Source organism: Bos indicus, chromosome 27, assembly GCF_029378745.1.
Source record: "Bos indicus isolate NIAB-ARS_2022 breed Sahiwal x Tharparkar chromosome 27, NIAB-ARS_B.indTharparkar_mat_pri_1.0, whole genome shotgun sequence".
NCBI lineage: Eukaryota > Metazoa > Chordata > Mammalia > Artiodactyla > Bovidae > Bos > Bos indicus.
The window spans coordinates 35115459-35136798 of record NC_091786.1 but is presented as its reverse complement, the minus strand read 5'-3'; the positions used below and the strand labels follow the sequence as shown (position 1 = coordinate 35136798).

The window sequence follows — 21340 nt, the reverse complement described above, 5'->3', positions numbered from 1 at the left end:
CTTCATTCCCAGCACCTATTAATAGAACCATGCCTGGCATTGACATAGCCCTCACTAAGTATTTGATCAATGAAAGGATGAAAAAATAGCATTACATAATTAAGCATTAAATATCTAGAATATGTAAAATGTTAGTCACTCAGTCATGTTTGACTCTTTGTGATCCTATTGACTATACAGCCCAGCCCACCAGGCTCCTCTGTCCATGGAATTCTCTAGGCAAGAATACTGGAGTGGGTTGCCATTTCCTTCTCCAGGGGATCTTCCCGACACAGCGATCAAACCTGGGTCTCCTGCATTGCAGGCAGATTCTTTATCGTATGAACCATCAGAGAAGCCCCAGAATATGTAAATCCAAGTGTACTTCTTGAAAGGACCTGGCCAGCTTAACAGAAGATAATAGATAAAAGAAAAACAGCGTGAAAGTTAAAAATAAATAAAAAGAAGGCGTCTATTTTCAAAACCCATATTCCCCATCTTCGATGAGATTAATCTGAGGAAGAAAAACTGGGTTCCTCTCAATAGCCCAAGAATTGCTCCCATGCATTCTTAGGCCCAAATTGTTCTTGGTGAAGAAAAGGAATAATTTTCAAGTCTCTATAGGCAAGTTTATTTTTAGCCCTTTTTGTAGCATATTTCTAGTAAACCTCAGAGAAGGGGATGTTTAAACAGAAAAAAAGAAAGAAATGCAATGACATTGTTTTCCAAAGGGACTGATAGCTTCCCTGAGAAATTTAACATGAGTGAGAAATAAAGGAAACTGTTTCATTTACAGATGGACTCTCTCCAAACTTTTAAGTAAATTTAAGTCAACAGAAATAATAAATCAAGCATAGGACAAATCAAGAACACAGGGACAGATTTAGATTTTTCAAGACAAGTCTACTAGGAACGTTCAACAATCCAGATGTTCTTGGCCACCAGCATGTTTAGGAATGGCTCCTGGCCACTTGGTTTATTTAACTATGTGGGGAATAATTTTGAGGCTCAGAAACAGAAAGCAGGCATTTATGTAGATCAGAGACAAAGGGCATCACTGACCCAGAAACCTATTTTAATGAAAATGAAGTTACCCTCTGGTGTCCATTTAATCACAACATAGGAAGTCCCCTACATAGGAACCCTGCAGTTACAAACTTTCAAAGACGCTGCAACTTTCCCTCTGTTTCCTATTTGCTGATGACCCTTCAGCTCTACCATCCCCTCCTTCCTCCCTCTCCCCCAGTCAGTAACTCTTCTTATCTGTTCAATGGATGCCAGCCCCTGGATGCCAGCTGCTGTGCTGTACTACTGTACTTTTCAAGGTACTGTACTGAAAGATTGAATTTTTTAAAATTTTGTGTGTGTGTTTTTATGTATTATCTGTGTGAAAAGTATTATAAGCCTATTCAGTATGGTACCATATACTGGATGGTGTTAATTGTGTATCTAGAGAAGGCAATGGCACCCCACTCCAGTACTCTTGCCTGGAACATCCCATGGATGGAGGAGCCTGGTAGGCTGCAGTCCATGGGGTCACACAGAGTTGGACACGACTGAAGTGACTTAGCAGAAGCAGGCAAACTTTATTGGATTTAGGACTGGATTCTCAGAATGGACTCGTTCATATGTAGGGGACTTACTGGAGATGGAATTCTAAAAACGTTGCCCCAAGATTCCCATTCTAACTCCAAGAACTGTTAATGTTGTAAGACAGCATGCCTGTGGATATGATATATGGCAAGCAAAAGGAACCCTGAAGGTGTAATTAAGGCCACTAACTAGTGACTTTAATATAGGCAGTTATCCTGGATTACCTAGAGGAGATTAATCACACAAGACCTTAAAAGCAGGGCGTTTTCTCTGGTTGGTGGCAGAAGGGGACCTCTGAGAGGTCTGAATTATGAGACGAGTCAGGAGTGCCATTGCTAAATAGCAGGGGCCTTTTGCTACTTCCCAGGAGCTGCAGTGGTAAAGAATCTACCTGTCGATACAGGAGATATAGGAGATGAGGGTTCAATCCCTGGGTCAGGAAGATCCCCTGAAGAAGGAAATGGCAATCTACTCCAGTATTCTTGCCTGGAAAATTCAGTGGACAGAAGAGCCCAGCAGGCTACAGTCCATAGGGTTGCAAAGAGTCGGACACAACTGAGTGACTGAGCAAGCACAGAAACACACGTGTGTGACAAGGGACTCCTCTGGAGGCTTCTAGAAGCTGAGAGCAGACTCTGCCAGGAAAGAAAGAGACTTCAGTTCCCAAACCACAATAAGCTGATCCTGCTGAACACTTGAATGAGTTTGGAAGTGAATCTTCCTCAGATTCTCAGGATCAGGGCTCAAGCCCAGCAGACCCTCTGACTTCAGCCTTTTGAGGTCCCAAGCAGTGAAGCAAGCTGAGCCTACCTGGCCTTGTGACCCATAGGAAGGTGCCTTGCTAAACTGTGTTAATTTGTTAGGGAATGGTGGAGACCAACACATAATCAAAGGGAAACGTGAAGCACAAAGAGATTTTCCAGAATTAGGTCTTCCTAAATCCCAGGCTATTTCACACATTGTTTTTTAATGGCCCTTTCTTCTCCCTTCTAATCCTACCAAAGCTTCTCTACATGTTTTGCTTAATATTTATTGCTGGAATCTATTCTACAATCAGATCTTTGTCTTAACCTTTGTGTGTGTGTGCTCAGTAGCTCAGTCATGTCCAACTCTTGGCAACTTCATAGAATTAACCTTTGGAGAAGGCAATGGCACCCCACTCCAGTACTCTTGCCTGGAAAATCCCATGGACGGAGAAGCCTGGTAGGGCGCAGTCCATGGGGTCACTAAGAGTCGGACACGGCTGAGCGACTTCACTTTCACTTTTCACTTTCATGCATTGGAGAAGGAAATGGCAACCCACTCCAGTGTTCTTGCCTGGCGAATCCCAGGGATGGAGGAGCCTGGTGGGCTGCTGTCTATGGGGTCGCACAGAGTCGGAAACTACTGAAGCGACTTAGCAGCAGAATTAACCTACCAGGCTACTCTGCTTATAGGATTTTCCAGGCCAGAATACTGGAGTGGGTTGCCATTTCCTCCTCCAGGGGATCTTCCCGATCCAGAGGTCAAACCTGAGTCTCTTCCTACATTGGCAGGTGACTTCTTAACCACAAGTGCCACCTGGGAAGCCTCCCTGGTGATGCTACATGCTAAAGATGGAGAGCAAGAAAAGTCTTCAGCTCTTAACCAAAAGATTGGTGGTTCGAGTCCACCCAGGGATGACTGTCCCTGTGACCTCTTTAAGGACATAGTTTAAGGGTTTGCAGTGGCTCAGATGGTAAAGAATCTGCCTGCAATATGGGACACCTGGGTTTGATCCCTGGGTTGGGATGATCCCCTGGAGAAGGAAATGGCAACCCACTCCAGTATCCTGGCCTGGAGAATTCCATGGACAGAGGAGCCTGGGTACAGTCCGTGCGGTTGCAAAGAGTGGGACACAACTGAGTGACTGAGCAGACACAAAAACACACTGTGTGACAAGGGACTCTGGAGGCTTCTAGAAGCTGAGAGCAGACTCTGCCAGGAGAGAAAGAGACCTCAGTTCCCAAACCACAATGAGCTGATTCTGCTGAACACCTGAATGAGTTTGGAAGTGAATCTTCCCCAGATTCTCAGGAAACCGAGCCGCTAACACTTTCACTTTCCCAGGATGGATAATCCCTTTGTGGGGGTTTCAGGAGTAAAGGGTACACAGGGAAAGTCTGAATTCTGAGATACACTCTCAATTCCATTCCTTTGCTCTTCCCCTGTCCTTCTCTTTTCCCCATAATCCAGGTACCTGTTACTCTCAAATTATTCTCTAGAAAACTTGCTTCCACTCTCTGTCCCTACAGTAAGGGGTCCACACCCAGGCTGGCCTTCCCCAAAACTGTCTCACAGCACACACTCACGCAATCTAGAGAAAATACTTAACACACATTTTGACTCCATGCACTAAAGCTATTGATGAATCAGTACATCTATTGATGTTGGTATTAGGTATGACTCTTGCTACACCCAGACACAGCTTAACATTCTTCCAACAGTGCCTCAGGCACCTTCTAGTTATCAAGATGGTCTCTAGGTGATGACTATTTTACATTTACCTCTTTCATCCACTGCTCCCACCTTTCACTCTTCATCCTTAAAATCTTCCTTTCTCTCAGTTGATGTGAATAGGAAGCCATCTCATTAAAATATGTCAAATTATGGCTAATATATTATAAATAAGAAATGTATCTAATTGTGAAGAATACCAATAATATGAAAAACTGTCATGGGGTAGCTATTTCAGGAATATTAGAAGGAAGCTTTTCAGCTAAGGCCTTTGCCTTCACCAGCCTGGATAATGGGGAGGCGGGGGGAGGGAAAAGGGATATAAATAGTAGAGCTTTGGGGTGGCACGCTGAGCTTTTTCTCCCTCCTCCCTCCAGGTGGTTTTCTAAGAAAGGTGAATACAAATTGAATCTAAAGGGATGGCCTCAGGACAATTACTCTAAATAGTCACCCTTCAGGGTCATTTGCCACGCAGAGCAGATGGCACCCCATTCCCCATTGCTTTTATCCAAGAGTGAATCTCTGGGTGATTCCTTTGTTATGGAGAGTTATTTGGTATCTTTCTTTCTCTGGGAAGTTTCTGCCTGTTTCTCCCCTCATAAGCCTGGGAAAGGCTACAAACGTCTCAAGCCAGAGAAGAGCTGAACTGTACTTACCCAGAGAGGAAGATCCGGATGACTGCATAAAATATGTCTGGATCTACGTAATCTAGAGGAGCAATCAAAATGTGAACTTTACTACAGGCAACGAAAGCAAAATAGGTTCCATGTGCTCGGGCTCCGAAGCCCTCCCGGGCGCCTCCCCTATCTGATCTGCAGAGAAATCTGGAAGGAGCCCCGCAGCAGGAGCGGGAGGAATGTCCCTTCTGTCGCCCCCTCGCTGGTGCTTCCAGGAGTGTTAAACAGCTGCACAACTGGCCTTTTCCATCTGGGGTTCTTCCCTGTTCTGAACAACAACCAAAAAGGGAGATCAAGCCCATCTTTAAAACATTTAGTGTCATCTTTTTAAAGAGACATGATATTTGAGAGAACGTGGGAAGCGGAAAGGAGAAAAGCAGAGAGGATCTGCTCTCTGACCCCTCGGTGTCCAGGCAGAGCGTGGAGAGCTTCCCCCCAGGCTCTGCCGCACCTGGCTGGACACGGGCTCGCCGGCCTATATTCACTAGTCTGTGCAGTTTGCTCTGAACTGAAGTCAGGGAGTGGTGCTCACTGATTTCATTAGTTCATTAACTGGTATGCAAGGAAGCACGTCCTCACATTTGTACTGAGCTCCTTCGGGTTTCTTTTTTATCCATTTTATTTTTATATGGACCATTTTTAAAGTCTGTGCGGATTGGTTGCAATATTGCTTCTGGTTTATGCTTTGGGTTTTTTTTGGCCGAGAGAGACACGTGAGATCTTAGCTCCCCAACCAGGGCACCCACACCCGTGGCACTGGGAGGTGAAGGCTTAACCACTAGACCGCCAGGGAAGTCCCTTTTGACCATCCTCTTTTGACCTTGATTCTCTCTTCTTCATGCTTGTGACCCTCTGGGATCTGACATGTTTCTTTCTGTGTTTCTGTTATCCAGATTCCTGTCTATGTTTCTTTGTTTCTGAGCAAAAAAAAAAAAAAAAAAAAAAAAAACGGAAACTTTTTTTTTTTGGTGAGACCCAAATAATGACATCAGTTTGGGTCATCTGTATATCAGTGACATCTGTATATCATCAATTTACCTTTTCCACGGTCATTCCTGGGTTCTGGTCCTCTATCTCTGTTTTCTCTGAAGCCCCTGGGGCCCAGGTAACTCATGTCTTGGATCAGCCTCAGGGCTCCCCAGGGCTTCTGAGGGCTGCCACAGCCTCCCTGCTCATCTGCAACAAGGTGCCATGTGCTGGACTTTTCTTTGGGCCCTATTTCTGGGTCTTCTCCATTCGGTGCTCTGTTCCCACAGATACGCTAAGTACTATGCAAAACTTTTTGCTTAAGCAATAATGACTGGAGGTAGTTTAATGTGTTACCCATCTCGTCATATTTAAGGAGGGAAAGTCAAATGAGTATTTCAACAACATGAGATAATTTGTTTTTCTATTTCTCACTATGCCCCACAGCTTGTAAAATCTTAGTTCCCAGACCAGGGATTGAACCTACATCCTCTGCAGTGAAAGCACAGAATCCTAGCCACTGGACCATTAGGCAATTCCCAAATGTGAGATAATTTTAATATAAAAATTTCCAAGATATAAATAATCCATTCATGATTAAAACAAACACAAAAATTAGCTAATTTGGAATAGGCAGGAAAATCCTCCTTAAACTGATAAAAGGAATCCAGAGAAAGCCTTCAGGACATATTATACTTAATAGTGAGATATTAAAAATATCTTTTAAAATGTGAGACAAAACCAAGTATCGGCACTTCCATTCAACACTATGTTAGGCACCACCTCGCCTGAAGAATAAGAACAAAAATTAAAAGAAAGAAATGTTATAAGGATGGTAAATGAAAAAACAAAACAATGTTATTCTCAAATAATATGATGTCTATGTAGAAAATCTAGATAGTCAACAAATCATTATTAGAATTAATGAGTAGTTATCAAAGTGCTAGATTCAAGCTTCATATTAAATATCAATTTCATCCTAAACTAGGAACAAAGAGAGATCCAAAGATACTATCAGTTCAGTTCAGTTCAGTTGCTCAGTCGTGTCCGACTCTTTGCGACCCCATGGACTGCAGCACGCCAGGCCTCCCTGTCCATCACCAACCCCTGGAGTCCACCCAAGCCCATGTCCATTGAGTCAGTGATGCCATCCAACCATCTCATCCTCTGTCGTCCCCTTCTCCTCCTGCCCTCAATCTTTCCCAACATCAGGGTCTTTTCAAATGACTCAACTCTTCGCATCAGGTGGCCAAAGTATTGGAGTTTCAGCTTCAACATCAGTCCTTCCAAAGAACACTCAGGCTGATCTCCTTTATGATGGACTGGCTGGATCTCCTTGCAGTCCAAGGGACTCTCAAGAGTCTTCTCCCACACCACAGTTCAAAAGCATCAATTCTTCAGTGCTCAGCTTTCTTTATAGTCCAACTCTCACATCCATACATGACCACTGGAAAAACCATAGCATTGACTAAATGGACCTTTGTTGACAAAGTAATGTCTCTGCTTTTTAATATGCTGCCTAGGTTGGTCATCACTTTCCTTCCAAGGATTAAGTGTCTTTTAATTTCATGGCTGCAATCCCCATCTGCAGTGATTTTGGAGCCCCCCAAAATAAAGTCAGCCACTGTTTCCCCATCTATTTTCCATGAAGTGATGGGACCAGATGCCATGATCTTAGTTTTCTGAATGTTGAGCTTTAAGCCAGCTTTTTCACTCTCCTCTTTCACTTTCATCAAGAGGCTTTTGAGTTCCTCTTCACTTTCTGCCATAAGGGTGGTATCATCTGCATATCTGAGGTTATTGATATTTCTCCCAGCAATCTTGATTCCAGCTTGTGCTTCTTCCAGCCCAGCGTTTTTCATGATGCACTCTGCATATAAATTAAATAAGCAGGGTGACAATATACAGCCTTGACATACTCCTTTTCCTATTTGGAACCAGTCTGTTGTTCCATGTCCAGTTCTAACTGTTGCCTCCTGACCTGCATATAGGTTTCTCAAGAGGCAGGTCAGGTGGTCTGGTATTCCCATCTCTTTCAGAATTTTCCACAGTTTACTGTGATCCACCCAGTCAAAGGCTTTGGCATAGTCAAGAAGGCAGAAATAGATGTTTTTCTGGAACTATCTTCCTTTTTCAATGATCCAGCAGATGTTGGCAATTTGATCTCTGGTTCCTCTGCCTTTTCTAAAACCAGCTTGAATATCTGGAAGTTCACAGTTCACATATTGCTGAAGCCTGGCTTGGAGAAGTTTGAGCATTTACTTTACTAGCGTGTGAAATGAGTGCAATTGTGTGGTAGTTTGGCATTCTTTGGCATTGCCTTTCTTTGGGATTGGAATGAAAACTGACCTTTTCCAGTCCTGTGGCCACTGCTGAGTTTTCCAAATTTGCTGGCATATTGAGTTCAGCACTTTCACAACATCATCTTTTAGGATTTGAAATAGTTCAACTGGAATGCCATCACCTCCACTAGCTTTGTTCATAGTGATACTTCCTAAGGCCCCCTTGACTTCACATTCCAGGATGTCTGGTTCTAGGTGAGTTGAGTGATCACACCATCGTGATTATCTGGGTCGTGAAAATCTTTTTTGTACAGTTCTTCTGTGTATTCTTGCCACCTCTTCTTAATATCTTCTGCTTCTGTTATGTCCATACTATTTCCATCCTTTATTGAGCCCATCTTTGCATGAAATATTCCCTTGGTATCTCTCATTGTCTTGAAGAGATCTCTAGTCTTTCCCATTCTATTGTTTTCCTTTATTTCTTTGCATTGATCATTGAGGAAGGCTTTCTTATCTCTTCTTGCTATTCTTTGGAACTCTGCATTCAGATGCTTATATCTTTCCTTTTCTCCTTTGCTTTTTGCTTTTCTTCTTTTCACAGCTATTTGTACGGCCTCCTCAGACAGCCATTTTGCTTTTTTGCATTTCTTTTTCTTGAGGATGGTCTTGATCCCTGTCTCCCGTACAAGTCACGAACCTCTGTCCATAGATCATCAGGTACTCTGTCTATCAGATCTAGTCCCTTAAATCTATTTCTCACTTGCACTGTATGGTCATAAGGGATTTGATTTAGGTCACGCCTAAATGGTCTAGTGGTTTTCTCCACTTTCTTCAATTTAAGTCTGAATTTGGCAATAAGGAGTTCATGATCTGAGCCACAGTCAGCTCCTGGTCTTGTTTTTGCTGACTGTATAGAGACTCTCCATCTTTGGCTGCAAAGAATACAATCAATCTGATTTTGGAGTTGGCCATCTGGTGATGTCCATGTTCTTTACTATGCCCAGTGGGTTCTCTTGGCAAAACTCTATTAGCCTTTGTCCTGCTTCATTCTCTACTCCAAAGTCAAAATTTCCTGTTACTCCAGGTGTTTCTTGACTTCCTACTTTTGCATTCTAGTCTCCTTTAATGAAAAGGACATCTTTTTTGGGTGTTAGTTCTAAAAGGTCTTGTAGGTCTTCATAGAACCATTTAACTTCAGCATCTTCAGCATTACTGGTCAGGGCATAGACTTGGATTACTGGATTTGCCTTGAAATGAATGGTTGGCCTTGAAAATGAATAGAGATTATTCTGTCATTTTTGAGATGCATCCAAGTGCTTCATTTCAGATTCTTTTGTTGACTATCATGGCCACTCCATTTCTTCTAAGGGATTCCTGCCCACAGTAGTAGATTTAATGGACTATATTATATCAAATTCAAAGATAATATTCATTAGCAGCAAAAACATAGAGTAATTATGAATAAGGTAGAAGATATCTAAATCTCTTATATCTTGAAAGAATTCAAAGAAGTTTAAGAAATGTCTTTGTTGATGGGAAATAAAATCTGTATCAACATCTAGAAGAAGAAATGTATCTAAAGAAGAGTTCTCTGAGTAAATTTTAGGCCCTGTGACAATAGAGGAATACCCAGCAATATAAAGATATGAATGGGGAGAACATTAATGCAGGGGTCCCCAACCCCTGGGCCACAGGTGCAGGTCAGTGGCCTCTTAGGAACCGGGCTCCATAGTAGGAGGTAAGTGGCAGATGATCCAGTGAAGCTTCACCTGTATTTATGGCCACTCCTCATTGCTAGCATCTCCCCGGCCTGTGTAAAAATTGTCTTCCATGAACCAGTTCCTGATGCCAAAATTGTTGGGACTGTTGACATCATGTGTTCAGTCTCCACCTCTCCACCTGCCCTGGTCAGAAGGACCAGAGAGAATATCAAAATCATGTAATTTTTCTCCAAATTATAGAATATAGGTTTAATGAAATTTGATCAAAGTCCTTAACAGGTTTTTAAAAAATTGGGGTCTGACAAGCTGATGAAAGGCAAAGTGTCAAAGATAAGACAAGCATCCCTGGAGAAGAAAAGCAAAGGTGTGGGGGGTGGGGGTGGGGGAAGGGAGTAGTTCTTTACCTGAAAATGAGAAATATTGTGAAGCTACAATTCTCTTATGACAGGTGGTTTTGGTATGGGGAAAGACAAAGAAACAATGAAACAGAATAGGGAGCCTGGAAAGAGATCCATTCATTTAAGAAAATCTGGTGTACAACGATGCTAATATTGCAGATTAGTGATGAGTCACAGAAGGGAAATTGAAAGTATTTCCTATGTCATACTCTATAGAGATAATCATTAAATGCGTATTAAGGGCTGAAGGGTGAGAGATAAACAATTTCAGAAGAAAACATAGAAAAATAGATTTATGACCTCTGATTATTAAATTATATCTTACATAAGACTTCCTAAAAATAGACTGCTGTAAAAGAAAGGGCAAATACTCTGGCTTATTTAAATTAAGAACTTCTGCTTTCAAAAGGCAGAATAAGACAATCCAAAACATTTGAAACATGTAACTAACAAAAATCACCGTCCAGAGTGTACCCAAAAGCTGACTAAAAGCAATGAGTAAAAGATAAAAAGACATTTCCAAAATTAAGGAAAGCCATGCATTTCACGAAACATGGACATGTGCGGTGAACACACAAAAGCACGGGCCCCTCTACCCCTCCGCCCCAGATACATAGAGAGTTAACTCATTACAAATCAGGGAAATGCAAGAGTGATGCCATTCTCATGGCTGAATAAGAGTTTTCTTCTCTCTTCCCCACAAAGAATGTTGATTTAGACAGTCACCCATGGATAAGATGGGCTTCCTAGGTGGCTCGGTGGGTAAAGGATCCCACTGCAATGCAGGAGACCCAGGTTTGATCCCTGGGTGAGAAAGATTCCCTGGAGAAGGAAATGGCAACCCACTCCAGTATTCTTGCCTGGAGAATCCCATGGACAGAGAAGCCTGGTGGGCTACAGTCCACAGGGTCAGTCAAAAAAGTCAGACACGACAGAAGCAACTGAGCACACACAGTACTGTGGACAAGACAGCCTTTGCACAAGTACAGGAGTCCTTGGAGGTTCTAGAGCACCATAGGAGCAAAAATTCTAGGATTGGATGCATCGAAGAGGATAAGAAGAATATTTCACTTTATCCACATCATCCCTTCCCAAGGGTAGCTCAGCTCAGGACCAAGAGAGATCTTCTTGGCAACACTCCTGAGTGTGAAAAGAGTGGGCCCAGATAGTGAGCAGGTGGAGTGGGACTCTGTGGCGTTGGGAGAAAGTAAACACACTCCACCATCTAGCTAAGGGGCTTCCCAGGTGGTGCTAGGGGTAAAAAATCCACCTGTCAATACAGGAGATGAGGGTTCCATCCCTGGGATGGGAAAATCCCCTGGAGGAGGAAATGGCAACCCACTCCAGCATCCTTGGCTGGAGAATCCCATGGACAGAAGAGCCTGGTGGGCTACAGTCCATGGGACTTCAGAATGTCAGGCACAACTGAGCAACTGAAGGGGCACACACACACACACACACAGAGAGAATATCAGCTAAAGAAGAATATCAGCTCCAGGCCTGGCTTTGGGAGATTAAAAGAAGGCAGGCACAATGCTAAAGGAATTCTGCCACAAGAGGGAGCAACAAGACTGGAGCAGGTGTATCCATAGCCAATGCAGAAAAGCCTTAGAATCCCTACCAAGGCTGATGGACGGTATTTCTCTCTACACCAGATGGAGACCATCTATTAACACGGGACTGGTGAGGGATGAAAGCCATGTAAATAGTCTTACTTCTGGACCATATGTGCGTACGCTTGCACGAAGAAGGGTAGTTCCTGAAAGCCAGTGACATTATCCTACAGGGAGCACAGAAGATCCAAGGACACAGCTGAGTTAAGCCTCCCCCGTGTCCTTCCCTGTGTCTTCCTAGAAGAGCAGAGATATGACCTGTGGACTGCAGCTTCTGCCTGATGGCCAAGCTCAGGTGTGTTTAGTGAATGGGGGTGATGTCTTTCAAAGCTTCCCTTGTTGTTGTTCTGAAAAACACAAACCATTTTGGTTGAGTATCTTGTTCTTTTGCATTTAAGTGAATGTGAAGAGAAATACAATGTCTGTTCTTGATTAGTTCACACTCATTTCATGAAAATTTTATCATATTTTTGTTTTGCTTGGAAAACCAAAGGGAACTTGCTATTTCAATGTTTCAGAGGCAGAGGATTTAGGTTTTATACAGAGAAGGGGCCTTTAAAAAAAAACAAAATTCAGCAAATCCTTGCTTTGGGTCAGTCCCAAAACCACAGGCCCAGAATCACTGCAGCATTTTCACATGACGTTATTAATGCTCATGATGATCCCACACAGGTCGGTAAGGGGCTTCCCAGGTGGCACTAGTGGTAAAGAACTCGCTTGCCAATGCAAGAGACGGAGACCTAAGAGACGTTGGTTCAATCCCTGGGTCAGGAAGATCCCCTGGAGGAGGACATGGTAATTCACTCCAGTATTCTTGCCTGGAGAATCCCATGGACAGAGGAGCCTGGTGGGCTACAGTCCATAGGGTTGCAGAGAGTCAGACACGACTGAAACAACTTAGAAAAGAAAGCACCTGTTACCAACATCTAAAACAAAGCACTGTAGATGCATAACTGAACTATCCATCTGAACTGTATCTTTTTTTGTGTGCAGTTCCCACAGGGATCGAACTCACGTCTCCTGCATCACCAGGTGGAATCTTTATCACTGAACCACCTGCGAAGCCTGATGGTCACATGTAGTTTTAAATTTTCTACTAGAGATACTTTGAAAGGTTAAAAAAAAAAAGAAAAAATTAATACCAATACCATGTTTTAGCTAATATTATCATTTCAAATGTGTCCAACACAAAATTATTAATGAGGTTTCTAAAAATAATTATTTGAGATTCTGTGTACATTCTTATAGACTTAAAATTTATTTTATACTTAGAGTGTATTTTAATTTGGATGCTAAATTTTCAACAATTAGGTGAAAGTCAATCTTTCTAACACTAAAGCTGTGTCTAATAGAAAAGTATTTTATACTGATTCAGTTTTTTTGAATTTCAATTTCAATTAATTAAAATTAAATGCAGCTAAAAATTTAACTCCTCGGTTGCACCAGCCATGTAGCAAGTGTTCAGTGGCTACAGGTTGCCATATTGGACTGTTCTTGGAGAGAAACTGAAGAGTTTTCAGAACTAAAGTGACACAATCTGATTTGCACTCCTAAACATCAATTCAGGCTTCTGTATAGAGTGTGGATTAGACTAGGAAAAAGGCAGTTGAGAGACAAGATGTAGAAGGCTACTGCAGGGGTCCTGGCAAGAGATGATGACAGCCAGGTGCAGAGGAACTGATGGCAGAAACACAAGGGAAGGAAGAGATGCAAACAGTCCTCTTGAAAAAGACTTCCCTTTGTGGTAACAGAATGCTGTTTTACTTGGACCTATCCTTCCACTGAAAACAAACAAACAAACAGGAAAAGCTGGATAAATATGAAAGTAACCAAAAGAAAATTGAACAGCCAAAAAGACAGCAAGGAGCCATTAGGCAAAAATGCAAAGAAAGCAGAAACTCAGGGATGCAGAAAACCGAACTGGAGAGACACTTTTCCCTGAAAGCATTTGTCAATTCAGATTCATCCGGGCTCTGGTTTAGTGGCTATGGTAGGAGCCCTGGTTCCAGCCTTGGTGAGGAATTTTACTCCACACTCTCCTCATCTTATCCAGGGAGCCCCAGATGCTATACCCTCAACTTCTGTATGAGTCAGGCCTTCAATTCACCCCTGCTTGCCATAGGAGAAGGCATCAGAGCTAACTTTGGCACCAAGAAAAACAGGACTTAAAAAAAAGAAAAGAAAAATCTGTTCCTGAGAAGTTGGGATCATTGTTTTTGTACACTTTTAGCCCAGGTTCAACTGTCAGATCAACATATGGGTCTTTACTTGCTCAAGTTGATCTAAGATGATAATCCAGAATTTTAGTGCTCCCAAGAGCCAGAAAGAATCATATACAAATATTTCTCTATTCTAGTCCCAAAAGCCTACCTACAAATGATATTGCAAGAACAGTAAACATTACAAAGTGGAAAAACAAAACAAAACAGGTCAAACATAGAAAAAAAGAGACACAACAACCACTGTGAGAAAAGAGAACAGAAGTGCCAAATATTAAAACTCTCACACAACAACCACTGTGAGAAAAGAGAAACAGAAGTGCCAAATATTAAAACTCTCACACTTATCTCACCTACCGATTATAAAAAACCACATGCACATTTCAGCTTGAAAACATTTATAGGAAACAGAAAGTTAAATAAAACAGAGTTGAAAAGAATAACAGCTTCTGAAAGTGAAAAACCAAGCAATCTACTCAGGGTGTGTCTTTAATAGTAGGTAAGAAGCAGTTTGAAGAGTAAAGGATTTAATTAGATTGGAAGAAGTAATCCAAAATGCAGCCCAAAGAAAGAGATGGAAAACAGCAGCAAGATTTTAGGAAAATGAAAGGCAAAGAGGAATGGCCTAACATCCGGAATTAAAGTTCCGGTAGGAAGTACATGTAGAGAGTAGACTTGTGGACACAGAGAGGGAGTGAGGGAGTGGGATAATTGAGAAAGTAGCATCAACAGAGATACACTGTTAGGTGTAAGATGGCTGACAGGAAGTTACTGCGTAGCACAGGAAGTCCAGTCTGGTGCTCTGTTACGACCTGAAGAGATGCGATGGGTGGTGGGGGAGGTTACTGAGGGAGGGAGGGGATGTATGCATTAATATAATTGTAGCTGATTTGCATTATTGTAGGGCAGAAACACGGAGAAGGCAATGGCGCCCAACTCCAGTACTCTTGCCTGGAAAATCCCATGGACAGAAGAGCCTGGTGGGCTGCAGTCCATGGGGTCGCTAAGAGTCAGACACGACTGAGTGACTTCATTTTCACTTTTCACTTTCATGCTGCTTTGGAAAAGGAAATGGCAACCCACTCCAGTGTTCTTGCCTGGAGAATCCCAAGGATGGGGAGCCTGGTGGGCTGCCGTCTATGGGTCGCACAGGGTCGGACACGACTGAAGCGACTTAGCAGCAGCAGCAGGGCAGAAACAACACAACATTGTAAAAATTCTTTAGATATATTTAAAGAAAGGAAAAGAGTTCCAGTAGGAGGCAGAAAGGGAGTGAGGTAGGCAGTTTGTGAGGGTTTCATGGCTGAGGATTTTCTAGGGTAATGAATCATAACAAGTAAAGAAGCATAATATTGTCAAGGGGTAATAAACTGAACAACACAGAAAACAGGCAGACAAAAGAAGACAAGTAGGGAGAAGGCTTCCCTGGTGGCTCAGTAGAAAAGAATCTGCCTGCCAAGCAGAAGACAGGGGTTCAATCCCTGGGTCAGGAATATCCCGTGAGGAGGAAATGGCAACCCACTCCAGTACTCTTGCCTGGAGAATTCCATGGACAGAGGAGCCTGGCAGGCTGCAGTCTACAGGGTCACAGAAAGAGTTGGACATGACTGAGTGACTAAATGACAGGACAGGGAAGAAGACAGGAGACAGACTTCTCAGAAGCAACAATGGAAACTAGTACTGATCTACTCAACACCTAAGAATATGGTCGCTAGCAAAAATGAAAGATATAAATAAACATAAAAATAATAAAATATAAATAAATAAAAGGAAAAAAAAAGGCATTTTCTAGATGAGTTTCCCAGCAACAGAGACTCTCACTAGAGGAAATCCTACAGGCAAAAAAATAAATGTATACGTAGGAGTGAAGAGCAAGGGTTATAAATAACAGTTCAGTAATTAAGGCTCTGCACTTCCAGTGCAGAGGCCTCGGGTTCAGTCCCTGGTTGGGAAACTGAGATTCCACATACAGTGCAACCAAAAAAAAAACACATGCTTTTAATTAAAAAAAAAAAATATATATATATATATATATATATATAAGCAAGTCTAAGTGAGCCTTCACCATATAAAACAGTAATGATCACTGTAGATTTTTAGGTATCTTCGATGTATGATGTGCATGTTTCTGCTTACAGCCCTAAGAAATCTTCTGTGAAGATTTGTAAAACTGTTCAATATCCTGTGTATATATGTGTATGCTTGCCTTCAGATGTGCTGCACTCACAGGATGAAATTAGATTTAAAGGAAGAGATGATGGCTCAGATAATTTGGGTTTATTCAGATTACTGTGTGTCACTAGTCCATGAGCAAAAACAACTTTAGAAATGTGAACTTGGTCCCTTGGTCATATAATTGTATGCTATTTGAAGAGAAGGTTGACAGTGTTCATTCTCTTCCAACTGGATTTAGACTAAGTTCACAAGTTGACGACCTAGAGGACTAGGATAGGTGGGGAGAGGGAGGCTCAAGAGAGAGAGGATATATATACATTGCTGTTTTGGGGGCTTCCCAGGTGGCACTGCTGCTAAGTCGCTTCAGTCGTGTCCGACTCTTAGCGACCCCATGGACTGCAGCCTACCAGGCTCCTCCATCCATGGGATTTTCCAGGCAAGAGTACTGGAGTGGGGTGCCATTGCCTTCTCCTCCCAGGTGGCACTAGTGGTAAAGAACTCGCTTGCCAATGCAAGAGACGGAGACCTAAGAGACGTTGGTTCAATCCCTGGGTCAGGAAGATCCCCTGGAGGAGGACATGGTAATTCACTCCAGTATTCTTGCCTGGAGAATCCCATGGACAGAGGAGCCTGGTGGGCTACAGTCCATAGGGTTGCAGAGAGTCAGACACGACTGAAACAACTTAGAAAAGAAAGCACCTGTTACCAACATCTAAAACAAAGCACTGTAGATGCATAACTGAACTATCCATCTGAACTGTATCTTTTTTTGTGTGCAGTTCCCACAGGGATCGAACTCACGTCTCCTGCATCACCAGGTGGAATCTTTATCACTGAACCACCTGCGAAGCCTGATGGTCACATGTAGTTTTAAATTTTCTACTAGAGATACTTTGAAAGGTTAAAAAAAAAAAGAAAAAATTAATACCAATACTATGTTTTAGCTAATATTATCATTTCAAATGTGTCCAACACAAAATTATTAATGAGGTTTCTAAAAATAATTATTTGAGATTCTGTGTACATTCTTATAGACTTAAAATTTATTTTATACTTAGAGTGTATTTTAATTTGGATGCTAAATTTTCAACAATTAGGTGAAAGTCAATCTTTCTAACACTAAAGCTGTGTCTAATAGAAAAGTATTTTATACTGATTCAGTTTTTTTGAATTTCAATTTCAATTAATTAAAATTAAATGCAGCTAAAAATTTAACTCCTTGGTTGCACCAGCCATGTAGCAAGTGTTCAGTGGCTACAGGTTGCCATATTGGACTGTTCTTGGAGAGAAACTGAAGAGTTTTCAGAACTAAAGTGACACAATCTGATTTGCACTCCTAAACATCAATTCAGGCTTCTGTATAGAGTGTGGATTAGACTAGGAAAAAGGCAGTTGAGAGACAAGATGTAGAAGGCTACTGCAGGGGTCCTGGCAAGAGATGATGACAGCCAGGTGCAGAGGAACTGATGGCAGAAACACAAGGGAAGGAAGAGATGCAAACAGTCCTCTTGAAAAAGACTTCCCTTTGTGGTAACAGAATGCTGTTTTACTTGGACCTATCCTTCCACTGAAAACAAACAAACAAACAGGAAAAGCTGGATAAATATGAAAGTAACCAAAAGAAAATTGAACAGCCAAAAAGACAGCAAGGAGCCATTAGGCAAAAATGCAAAGAAAGCAGAAACTCAGGGATGCAGAAAACCGAACTGGAGAGACACTTTTCCCTGAAAGCATTTGTCAATTCAGATTCATCCGGGCTCTGGTTTAGCAGCTATGGTAGGAGCCCTGGTTCCAGCCTTGGTGAGGAATTTTACTCCACACTCTCCTCATCTTATCCAGGGAGCCCCAGATGCTATACCCTCAACTTCTGTATGAGTCAGGCCTTCAATTCACCCCTGCTTGCCATAGGAGAAGGCATCAGAGCTAACTTTGGCACCAAGAAAAACAGGACTTAAAAAAAAGAAAAGAAAAATCTGTTCCTGAGAAGTTGGGATCATTGTTTTTGTACATTTTTAGCCCAGGTTCAACTGTCAGATCAACATATGGGTCTTTACTTGCTCAAGTTGATCTAAGATAATAATCCAGAATTTTAGTGCTCCCAAGAGCCAGAAAGAATCATATACAAATATTTCTCTATTCTAGTCCCAAAAGCCTGCCTACAAATGATATTGCAAGAACAGTAAACATTACAAAGTGGAAAAACAAAACAAAACAGGTCAAACATAGAAAAAAAGAGACACAACAACCACTGTGAGAAAAGAGAAACAGAAGTGCCAAATATTAAAACTCTCACACTTATCTCACCTACCGATTATAAAGAACCACATGCACATTTCAGCTTGAAAACATTTATAGGAAACAGAAAGTTAAATAAAACAGAGTTGAAAAGAATAACAGCTTCTGAAAGTGAAAAACCAAGCAATCTACTCAGGGTGTGTCTTTAATAGTAGGTAAGAAGCAGTTGGAAGAGTAAAGGATTTAATTAGATTGGAAGAAGTAATCCAAAATGCAGCCCAAAGAAAGAGATGGAAAACAGCAGCAAGATTTTAGGAAAATGAAAGGCAAAGAGGAATGGCCTAACATCCGGAATTAAAGTTCCGGTAGGAAGTACATGTAGAGAGTAGACTTGTGGACACAGAGAGGGAGTGAGGGAGTGGGATAATTGAGAAAGTAGCATCAACAGAGATACACTGTTAGGTGTAAGATGGCCGACAGGAAGTTATTGCGTAGCACAGGAAGTCCAGTCTGGTGCTCTGTTACGACCTGAAGAGATGCGATGGGTGGTGGGGGAGGTTACTGAGGGAGGGAGGGGATGTATGCATTAATATAATTGTAGTTGATTTGCATTATTGTAGGGCAGAAACACGGAGAAGGCAATGGCGCCCCACTCCAGTACTCTTGCCTGGAAAATCCCATGGACAGAAGAGCCTGGTGGGCTGCAGTCCATGGGGTCGCTAAGAGTCAGACACGACTGAGTGACTTCATTTTCACTTTTCACTTTCATGCTGCTTTGGAAAAGGAAATGGCAACCCACTCCAGTGTTCTTGCCTGGAGAATCCCAAGGATGGGGAGCCTGGTGGGCTGCCGTCTATGGGTCGCACAGGGTCGGACACGACTGAAGCGACTTAGCAGCAGCAGCAGGGCAGAAACAACACAACATTGTAAAAATTCTTTAGATATATTTAAAGAAAGGAAAAGAGTTCCAGTAGGAGGCAGAAAGGGAGTGAGGTAGGCAGTTTGTGAGGGTTTCATGGCTGAGGATTTTCTAGGGTAATGAATCATAACAAGTAAAGAAGCATAATATTGTCAAGGGGTAATAAACTGAACAACACAGAAAACAGGCAGACAAAAGAAGACAAGTAGGGAGAAGGCTTCCCTGGTGGCTCAGTAGAAAAGAATCTGCCTGCCAAGCAGAAGACAGGGGTTCAATCCCTGGGTCAGGAATATCCCGTGAGGAGGAAATGGCAACCCACTCCAGTACTCTTGCCTGGAGAATTCCATGGACAGAGGAGCCTGGCAGGCTGCAGTCTACAGGGTCACAGAAAGAGTTGGACATGACTGAGTGACTAAATGACAGGACAGGGAAGAAGACAGGAGACAGACTTCTCAGAAGCAACAATGGAAACTAGTACTGATCTACTCAACACCTAAGAATATGGTCGCTAGCAAAAATGAAAGATATAAATAAACATAAAAATAATAAAATATAAATAAATAAAAGGAAAAAAAAAAGGCATTTTTTAGATGAGTTTCCCAGCAACAGAGACTCTCACTAGAGGAAATCCTACAGGCAAAAAAATGTATGTATACATAGGAGTGAAGAGCAAGGGTTATAAATAACAGTCCAGTAATTAAGGCTCTGCACTTCCAGTGCAGAGGCCTCGGGTTCAGTCCCTGGTTGGGAAACTGAGATTCCACATACAGTGCAACCAAAAAAAAAAATGTTTTTAATTAAAAAAAAAAAAAATATATATATATATATAAGCAAGTCTAAGTGAGCCTTCACCATATAAAACAGTAATGATCACTGTAGATTTTTAGGTATCTTCAATGTATGATGTGCATGTTTCTGCTTACAGCCCTAAGAAATCTTCTGTGAAGATTTGTAAAACTGTTCAATATCCTGTGTATATATGTGTATGCTTGCCTTCAGACGTGCTGCACTCACAGGATGAAATTAGATTTAAGGGAAGAGATGATGGCTCAGATAATTTGGGTTTATTCAGATTACTGTATGTCACTAGTCCATGAGCAAAAACAACTTTAGAAATGTGAACTTGGTCCCTTGGTCATATAATTGTATGGTATTTGAAGAGAAGGTTGACAGTGTTCATTCTCTTCCAACTGGATTTAGACAAAGTAAGTTCACAAGTTGACGACCTAGAGGACTAGGATAGGTGGGGAGAGGGAGGCTCAAGAGAGACAGGATATATATACATTGCTGTTTTGGGGGCTTCCCAGGTGGCGCTGCTGCTAAGTCACTTCAGTCGTGTCTGACTCTGTGCGACCCCATAGATAGCAGCCCACCAGGCTCTCCCATCCCTGGGATTCTCCAGGCAAGAACACTGGAGTGGGTTGCCATTTCCTTCTCCAGTGCATCAAAGTGAAAAGTGAAAGTGAAGTCGCTCAGTCATGTCCGACTCTTAGCGACCCCCTGGACTGCAGCCTACCAGGCTCCTCCGTCCATGGGATTTTCCAGGCAAGAGTACTGGAGTGGGGTGCCATTGCCTTCTCCTCCCAGGTGGCACTAGTAGTAAATAAAAAGTAAAAGAACATGTGATATCAGTGATGGTGAAAGTTGCTCAGTGTCCGACTCTGCGACCCCATGCACTATACAGTCCACGGAATTCTCCAGGCCAGAATACTGGAGTGGGTAGCCGTTCCCTTCTCCAGGGGATCTTCCCAACCCAAGGATTGAACCCAGGTCTCTTGCATTGCAGATGGATTCTTTACCAACTGAGCTATCAGAGAAGCCCAAGTGGTAAAGGACCCACCTGCTAATGCAGGAGACAGACACTGGTTCAGTCCCTGGGTTGGGAAGATCCCCTGGGGGAGGGCATGGCGACCCACTCCAGTATTTTGCCTGGAGAATCCCATGGACAGTGGAACCTGGTGGGCTACAGTCCATAGGGTTGCAGAGTCAGATACAACTGAAGCAACTTAGCATGCCGGCACACTGTTGTTGTTTAGTCGCTAAGTCGTGCCTGACTCTTTTGCAACCCTATGGACTGTAGCTGTGGGA

General features: G+C 42.4%; 1 protein-coding gene across 4 annotated transcripts in view; it reads right to left on the bottom strand.

Annotated features, from left to right (window-relative positions):
* Window positions 1-21340, bottom strand: part of IDO2 (indoleamine 2,3-dioxygenase 2) — a 66173-nt gene that overhangs the window by 6251 nt on the left and 38582 nt on the right. For all 4 annotated transcript variants that reach the window (XM_019953601.2, XM_070781468.1, XM_019953603.2 and 1 more), the window contains one exon: window positions 4704-4755. In XM_019953601.2, the coding sequence (XP_019809160.2) occupies window positions 4704-4755 (52 nt within the window). The remainder of the gene's footprint in view (window positions 1-4703; window positions 4756-21340) is intronic.